At 42.5% G+C, this 9,076-nt stretch overlaps 2 protein-coding genes across 2 annotated transcripts in view; one reads left to right on the top strand and one right to left on the bottom strand. All coding sequences in view use genetic code 11, as the record gives it.

The window, feature by feature from the left end:
* The window catches only part of EGR_04355 (hypothetical protein), a gene marked incomplete at both ends in the record, with an annotated part of 4,459 nt that extends 2,611 nt beyond the window's left edge, over nt 1-1,848 (top strand). The window contains one exon of the mRNA XM_024493604.1: nt 1,804-1,848. Within this exon, the coding sequence (XP_024351925.1) occupies nt 1,804-1,848 (45 nt within the window). The remainder of the gene's footprint in view (nt 1-1,803) is intronic.
* Nucleotides 1,849-3,061: 1,213 nt separating this feature from the next.
* EGR_04354 (Putative serine/threonine-protein kinase) lies at nt 3,062-8,757 on the bottom strand (the record flags this gene model as incomplete). Its single annotated transcript, XM_024493603.1, has 12 exons — nt 3,062-3,268; nt 3,575-3,817; nt 4,037-4,296; nt 4,702-4,768; nt 5,298-5,384; nt 5,826-5,931; nt 7,100-7,235; nt 7,544-7,871; nt 7,907-8,037; nt 8,072-8,192; nt 8,223-8,321; nt 8,662-8,757. 12 exons carry the CDS (start codon nt 8,755-8,757, stop codon nt 3,062-3,064), a joined length of 1,881 nt encoding a protein of 626 aa, XP_024351924.1.
* Nucleotides 8,758-9,076: the final 319 nt, after the last annotated feature.

Raw genomic sequence — 9,076 nt, 5'->3', positions numbered from 1 at the left:
AAGGGCGTTCGCCCGGCAATCATCGACATATTTATCTCACTTTTTCGACTGGCTGACATGTTTGAAGACACCGCACCCGTATTCTTCGTTGTAATGACCTACCTGGTGTGTCATAATGAGGACAGAATCATTCTAGAGACGATAGTTAAGTATGGCAGTACCGCGAAAACGACATTCTTGGTGGCGCAGTGGCCCTACCTCGTGGCTTTTGCCTATACCTATTGGTCTAGACAACGGTTGTTGGGTTTCACTCTAAGGGAGAGTTTGTTGGTGAGAGCTATGGACGAGGCCTGGCGGAATCCCGTCTCACGGAGGGCTGCACGAGAGGCCATGAAAGCAATTAAAGATTTTGTGGAGGTTGTTTCATCCTTCCACACTCAATGGCCAATCAAACAAAAACGAACTCCTATGGTGCATGCAAATTGATCTACTTTCCCATTTTTGATTCCTGTCTCCTTGAGTACAATCTTGATCATTGTGAATGAGTATTTTCGGAAGACACCTTTCCTGGAGTCGACATTATGCCTATTAGACCTGTTGATAGCTTTTTAACTGGAAAAGTAGGACTACCAGTTCCGGATCGCGGGTGGTTTTTAAAGCACCTTCCACCGAGGTTGGCGCCGGAGACGCGGTTCAAGAGGTAAAGGGGCATTTAAATACGCCGTCTCTTTGATTTTCTTAGTTTTGGTCGTCATTTTGTTGCCATGGTCTCATAGTGGGGTGTTAAAGGCAGGAAAAAGTGCTAAGGATCACTTGGTTTGGGCAGTATCTCCGCTCGCACTTGTCTTCCTCCCATCCTAAGGCGTGGCACGAGGTCGTCCAAAGGGCCAGTTTTGTGGTACGATGTCAGCTGGTCCGTCAACCACAGTGGAAACAGTGATGAACGCAAAAGCTAATTGCCATAGAAGGGGTCATGTTTGGTATCCACACTCCCAAGCCTCCCCTCTTTTAAGTTGACACGGGCATTTACCTATTCTGTCGTCGCTCACGACGCATCCGACGAGGAGCTTTTGGAGCCAAATTAGAATCAATTCGTAGAGCAGTTAAGCTTGAGTCCTATCTACAACGTTCAACCGACACTACGATAAAAGGGTTCAAAGGAGGGGGGAGAAAGTCCTAGGTACTATACCCATAGGGTGACATATTTATGTCTGGAAAGGCATGTAAGAGTTGGGTTCTCTAAGTCTGCACAATTCGTTGTTGCATTAGGCTACGCCGAAAACCTTATGGAATGTTTTGATTAACAGCTTCGGGGACTGCTAGTGCGTACTGGAGACCATAACGTAGAGCGGAGAGAAACTTCAGCCTGCAGCCACCGAGGGACCCGCATAGTTCACTATACAGTCAAACAAAACACCAAATCCTTATAATACAATAGCCAAGTATGTTTTCAAGCAAGAAAATACAATAAAATAAACAATGAACAAGCAAAAGAGTCCTTTGGAAAGACGATAAGGTTATTTAAAATCTACCAACAATTACTTTGAATTGTGCAGCTCTGTCCGCCAATCAGTGTGCTTCTTCTGGCTGAATTTTAATCCCGCGGTCCGCCCCACTAATTGCCGTGCTCCTTCACCCCATTGCCTTTACAATTGTCCCTTATCTGTCTACTTGCCTGTCCGTTTATCGTGTCAGGCCTCTGGCGGAAGTGATAATCACCCTCTCACTCTTGCTCCTGTAGCGGATGGGCGTGGACCAGGGCAGACGTGTGGGCACCCACACACCTACTTTTTTATTGAGAGTTCATATAAAATTTTCCGTTTACCTTATTTCCACAACCAATATAATGAGATTATTCTACAGGCATCCCACAATTTGGTGCAAGGATCATCTCAGACTGGGGCGTGAAGAGGGTTGCAAAGCTCACAAAGCCGGACACACTGGGTATGTTGGAGATAAATAAATGAGGTCGGGAGGCCCTTCACCGGTTGGCGAGCCTTGAGAGACCAGAAAAGTCTGCGTTTTCTGCGTTCTTTTAAGTCCACTTCTTGTCGTCTTTGTTAGTAAACCTAAGCTGGGCAGTCCAATGAGGCGCAGTTACTTGTGAAAAGGAGGGATGGTTTAAATTATTTTACCAGATGTTCCAAAAGTTTATGCAATTTATGCAATTTGCATACCTTCCAGGGGGATGGATACGCTCCAGTCTGTCGATAACCTTCTCCCTCTTCCTCTCGACAACTCTCCTCGTACTTTGAGTCCTCATGTTTTGAAACGCCTGTGGGCAAAGTATTTTTTGCAATTTCTTATTTCAAAGTCCTTTAAACGAAAGGACAACACACTACACACTTCTGGGGAGCCGCATTCCTCACTTCATCCCAACAAGACTGCTTTGATTGGTGGCATGTTCGATGGTGGAAGGCAGACACAATACTTCACTTCCTGAAGGCCAGAGAGGAGATACGGCTGGAATCTATCTCTCCACTCGATACAGTGCAACTGGAAGATGTGTAAGAACATTCCTTTTTCCTCTTCCTCATCTTCATGATGAACTATAACTAGTGAGTCAATAGGAGGAGAGTCGTCCCTCCATTCTCGCAGGACAATCCGCAATCTCGTTCACAACAGTGACGGTGCATATCCCAACGTCTAGCATCTCAAAATCAATCCTACGTACGTTTTCCCCAAATCGTGAAACTCCAGACCCCCTACTCCTTGCAAGTGATGTCTCTTGCTGTCACAACAGTGAATGGCACAAATTACGAAGATTTACGATGTTGAGAGGCTACCACAAACCAGGCACCAAGGCAGCTTTCAAAGAGCTTTTAAGGACACCCAGGAAGAAGTGAAGTAGACCATCTCAGGACGAGGATTGCTTATAGACGCACCTCTGGGAATGGACAATGAGAACCAGCTGGTCCACCAAAGTCTTCTCCAATTAACTAAATCAATTGATAGTCCATTCATTGCCTCACAATGAGACTGCTATTAGCGGATAAAGAAATTGGGAGAGCAACAGAGAGAGAGAGAGAGAGAAGAAGAGACGGATATTAGTAAATACCGCATATTTTACAAAAAAAGAGAAGGAGAGGGAGAGGACAAGAAAACCGAGGGAGGATTGAGATCAGGCAATCCTCGGACGTGCAGCAAGGGCGCGATGAAGTCGAGCATGCGTCACGGTGTTGGCAGGATTAGGAAGTGGTGGCGGTAGTGGTAGATGAGGCGGATCCAAACTGGCACTCCTCTGCCCTCCTCGTCTCCAACCCTCGTAGTATCCCCCGCTGATGGTTGTCTTTTGCCGACCAGGAGGGTGATAATGCCGAACGAGATTCTGTAAAATGATTGAAATAATGAGGATGCGGTTAGCGCTTTGGTCTACCAATTCACTGACAGATGAGAATATGTTTCCATCCCGATTCTTGAGAAGCTTTTCTCTTCGTGACCAAGTCCCAGACCTTCTAGAACCTCTTAAATCCTTTGATTGGCCAATATCACTTATGGATCGGCTTCGAATGTGCCAACAATTGCTGTGGCTTCATCAATCAGCCTAGCAGTTAAGTACGTACCTAAGTGCGTCAAATATGTGTGACGCGTGGACTCAAGGGCGTCATGCAAGAAAAAGTAAAAAATAACTTACACCATCACTACCCATATGATTTTCGTTGCCACGAAGAATCATGGGGATATCATGGGATCTGGTGAAAGAGGTTGCCATTGTCGACGTCGTTGTGGCTGCTGCAGTTGTTATTGTTGGAATGGAGGGCTGCGAAAATCCTAATGCAGCATCTCCACATCCTAGAGCTTGTCTAGATGGCCTCACTTGATGATTTTGCTGTGAATTCTTCACCAGAATATCTGGATACACTTGACGTTTTCGAGTCTTAGGGGAGAAAGCAAGGAAAAATTATGCTAACATTTCCTTTTAAAAGCGTTACGGAAGAGTCTTAGGAGCTGTTTATTATCAGAGTAGGGTTTTTTCCTCAACCTCTAAAACATCTACCATCGTGGCAAGTCTGCTCGTCCACAGCACTATTGTTGGATGTCTTGAAGCCTATTTAATGTGATAGAAATATCCAAGAATACAAGTATTCCACTCAACCGTCTTCCTGTTCTCCTGATTGGGAATCCACGTCACCGGGATTGATTTGAGTGGAACTTTGCTCCCATTTTCACAGGAAGCCCCTCGTTGGAATTTAACTGTGGTCGGTTTTGAATTCTCCGACCTCTGTTTAGCAGGAGGCAGATGAATAGGACGTTGTGGAGAGGGTGGAGCAACGATTCGAGATCTCGACACCGTCGATGGAGATGTTGCCGATGTCTCAGCGGAAGCGGTAGTGGTCGTAGTAGCAGCGGTGGTGGCTGAATAAAAATGGGAGAAAAGGTACGGGTTTGAAGTCTTCTAGTCTCCCACTACTTGCGTCCCTTATGCCAGCTTCGTCACTTCTCGGCCATGTCTGGTACATAAAAATTAAATGCTCTATTGGGTTTAGGAGGCATCCACAGAAGGAACTGCCTTCCTAATTACGGTCAAGGATCCGCACTACCTGGATCTGTAAACAGTTCAGGCATGCGACTGCGACGGGATGCTCAGAAACTACTTTGGCGTGGAGGTTACAGTCAATTATTTTTACTGCGCTACGTACCCTATAATACCTAAAAACTTCTTCAGGGGAGATTTAATCGCTACAGGATGGGATTAAACAGTAAAGATTAAGAAATTTGAGGACACGGGCAACAGCTCAGTAAAACAGATGAAGTACTTACAGCCACTGTCTTCTAGAGAAATAGTACTTGAACCGGTGGATGTTGAAGGGGACACACTGGAACCGTTCTAAATGGAAGTGAATAAAAAATACCCTTGGAAAAAGCCTTCAGCACTCAAGAGAAGACCTAGTATTACGATTTAAGATAAGAAGAGGGTAGCGAGGGAGGCAGGGGAGGGGGGATATATTTCCCCATCCTCCGTATTCTCTGAATGATATTTTGTCAACTGATTACTCAAAACCTTTTCTTGAAATACCCATTCAAGATTAAAATGGACAGGTGGCACAGTTGGGAGGCAGCGAGTGCTGGAGCTATAACTAGGAATCGTTTGAGCCTTGAGAAGAACCGTCTTGTAAAAGTGTTAATCGCAGCTAGTTTGTGTCATTTTGAGGAAGAACTGCAGACTATGTAGGCATGATTCTCTTTATAAAGTAATCCGAGGAGCTTTTTGAAGCTATTTAACATGAACATAGAAATCCCATAAACTCATTTGTTCCCCAGTTAGATACTACTCAGGCAGTTATCAGTAGACAACAGCACACCTACTTTTCCTAAATAAGGAGTGACATTTGTTCATCTATAAATTAAAAACTCACCTCACTACAATCTTTGGATGCACTTTCACTTTCCGATGAGCTTAGCTTTTTCATTTGCGGTCTTTTAGATTTTGTCTCAAGGATCATCTAAAGATTTAATTCAAAAAAGAAAAAATGCATAAAATTGTCGATTTCATACCGAAGCATACTATTTTTAAAATAACCAATTCTGGACAGGATTAAAGTTCCTCTTTATGTTTCGTTTTAAAAGAGAGAGAGAGAGAGAGTGGAGGGGGGGAGGGGGAATCCCCCCCCTGGAAAAAATTTTATTTGTGCTGAGATCCTAGGTGATGAATTGGAAGTCACTGCAGACACATCCATCTTAAACAGCGTATAAATTTGCAGCTTTTTTGAGTAAATTGATCGTTAAATACTACGCAACTAGAATAACTTAGTGAATAAAAATAAACCCTCCTCAATAGGCGTTATGACTTAAGCGTAGGCATTTTTTTCCCACAAAAGATATTATGAGGCAGAAAAGAACGGAAAGACGGTTCTTACGCGTAAAGAAAAGGAACAGTTACTTACATCGTAGAGACGAGAGCGGTATTCCGAAATGCCAAGTTTTTTACTGTCATTTAGGGGCGGTACAACAACGTGGTCCATCACAAATTCACTTTCTGGATCTCGAAATCTAGGGGAAAAGGGAAAAATTGCACTTTTTAAATCGCCCCCGACAAAATTAATCAAAACAACCAGGTCTTCTTTGTCTCTCATAATTCACTAGGCTAAACCATTGGTGCTCAAAAACCTCTTACAAACAACGTGATCATTTCAACTGAGGCTTTTCTAAGAACTGGCATATTAGAAGCACATTTATTATGGACTGCGGAATTTTCCAAGTCTCTACACACTGTCGACAAACGTAACAAAAGCGGCTTTAAGCGGGTTGTGATGTATTTTTTCGGAGAGGAAACCTCAAGGGATAAGGTAGAATATGAAGTCCTGCCAACTTCACGGCCAGATACTATTCATGAGACGTCAGAGAAGAAAGACATCTACCAGCAATGACTGAACCCGTAGAGGCTTGTAAGGAAGGCTCGGTGAGAACTGCAGTAACTTATTGACAGACACTGAGATTTCAAGGACGACACCTCTCAAAGTGGATCAAATAAGTTGACAAGAAATAAGGCTGGATCATTTAGGATTGAAAGATGAGCCTGATGGATGCTATTTGAGGTTCACAAACTAAAGTAACTCTAGTATCAAAGTTGTGGAACCTTCACAGCAAATATATTGCAACGGACTCGGCGAAGTTGGATGCATTGTAGCCCAAACAATCCTCCCCTCCAGAGAGGAATTAAACATTTTTTGTGCGCTTGTAACAGGGGTTTACTCTCCAACTGGAATAAGGTGGATAGTTTTCACGGTGACTAAGTAATATGATATCATTGGATGAAAGAATGGTAGGGTGTTTAGTGATGAAAACTCTTATCAGTTTGGGTGTGGCCAGTTGCTACGGCCAACGGAATAGTACAAAACAAAGCTCTATTTTACGGTAGAGCAGAATATTCCTCGAAGGTAATAGGACAATTAGGGGCTCTTGAAGTACTCAAAGAATGAAGTCTTGCACATTTAACGCAGAGGACAACCAATCACTGCAATCCAAATGACTAACCTATTTCTATCTATTTCGTTTTTCTCCTCAGCTTTAGTCAACTCTGCCACGTAGGTGTGACGTTTAAGCTACGGAAACCGAGATGTCACATATGAGTGACGCTAACAGTGAATTATTAGATATAATTCAATTAAAAAATAAATTAGGAGGAAGGACAAGAAACGACTTTATAAAATCAACAAACTGGGAAACGTAGTGGTGTTCGAGCGCTTGAGCAGCCGTAAGACGTTTGTTGGGGTTGAGCTGAAGAAGACCACGAACCATCTCCAGTGCACTTGGCTCGGGAACAGGGGTGACCACATCCTCCAAACGCCGTCTACCTCTTAAAAAAACATGTTTTGAATTATTGATAGACATTAAGTAGGATTAACAAGGTCTTAAATAAAAAAATAGTTTGAAAATAAAGCCTTTTACGCTATTGAAGGTTGATCCAATATTGAAGCTCCATAGTCAGAACGGAGGCATAAGATGTCTATAAAAGAGCAAAATTAAATTAAGGGTAAAAGTGCGCCCGAATTACTTCAACCAGTTATAGATAGAATTACTAATAACAGAACTCATTTACAAAGTAGTCAGCATAAACCTTTTTTATAAAAATGCAAATTTAAAGCAATGGATACAAAAATACCTTCTCGACTAGGCTTCGGACCAATGGACATAATCTTCTCAAGCTGATTCAACGTAGATGTTCCGGGAAATAGGGCCTTGCCGATAAAAATCTCCGCCAAAATGCAGCCGATTGACCACATATCAACGCCTTTGGTGTAGTGAGTGGAGGAGAGTAAAATCTCCGGTGCCCTGTACCATCGAGTAGCCACATACTCGGTTAGCTCGGGATTGTCAAAATCAGGGACACTATTTTTATCATTTGGGGCGTTACACCGTGACAAGGAACGAGTAAGGCCAAAATCACAAATTTTTGCGTTGCAGTCAGAGTCAAGGAGGATATTGGATGGCTAAAAATACGATGCCTAAATGGATGTAAACGTACTTTGAGATCACGATGTATAACACCAGCGGAATGGATGTATTTGATAGCCTTTAAAATTTGGTAAGTAATATACTTCATATGAGCACTTCGCAAAATGTTTCCCCTTTTAATTAATTTGTGCAAATCAGTTTCTAACAAAAATAGTTTATTAAAATGTCCCCTCACCCATGTACTCAAAAACAAGATAAATATCTTTGTCATTCTGGGCCCGAATTACGCCCAGTAATTTAATAATGTTTGGATGGCCAGAAAACTCCCGTAAAAAAACAATTTCTCGAAATGTTCGCTAAAAAATCACTACGTTGATAAAGCATACCTGTGCATCAGTCTTATTGCGAAAGGCATCAAAAATCTTCTTGAGGGCTACATGCTTATTAAGCCGCTTGTACTTTGCTTTCCAAACTATTCCATAGGCCTTAGGTTGGAATAAATAGCATCATGCACATACTCCTTTTCCTATTCGCTTTATTATTTCGAAACTCCTACACACATGTTTTTCAAGTTCATGATCCATTTCATTTAAAAACGCACATACGCTTTAGGGGTCATAGAAACGAACTAAAACAAATGGGTAATTAGAGGCATGGAAACAGTTTGAAGTACCTAAGAGTGTTCACAACTGGTGAAGCATCTAACAAATGGAAAACAACGCACGGCGTAAAGTTTGTGGCTTCATTGATTTAAATGAGTTGCAGTGAAAAAGAAATTGATAACTGTGAGTGGACTTATTTTTCATAGGCAACAGTATCTTTTACCTTAAATATTCCATACATAAAACCAATTGTTTGTTTAGCAGCACTGAAAAGCCTGTAGCAGATCGACATTTGTTTCGACTGCGTGGTCAACTCCATACTACCCCTACTTGGCGAGTATCCCTATTCTGTGCTGTGCAAGAATTACATTGACAACTGGGGTGACATCATGTCTAAGGAATTCCAATTAATTTAACTTGGTACTTTTTGCAGTACAAGCATACACCCTTTCCACCATACAGCTTGCATATTTGAGTAGACTCTTTAGGCAATGTAAATGGTAAGAAACCTCGGTGTCGTTGGGTTCAAACAACTTTTCCTATAGATAAAATGTCAGGGGTATTAACAAATGGTTTTAGCGTAGCGTCTCGGGACCCAGTGAAGACGCAAGAAGACACGATACTCGGGCAGGACATAT

This window comes from Echinococcus granulosus (genome assembly GCF_000524195.1).
Source record: "Echinococcus granulosus chromosome Unknown EG_S00027, whole genome shotgun sequence".
In the NCBI taxonomy this organism is placed as follows: Eukaryota; Metazoa; Platyhelminthes; class Cestoda; order Cyclophyllidea; family Taeniidae; genus Echinococcus; species Echinococcus granulosus.
The sequence above is the reverse complement of the archived record's forward strand: the minus strand, read 5'-3'. Positions and strand labels throughout refer to the sequence as shown.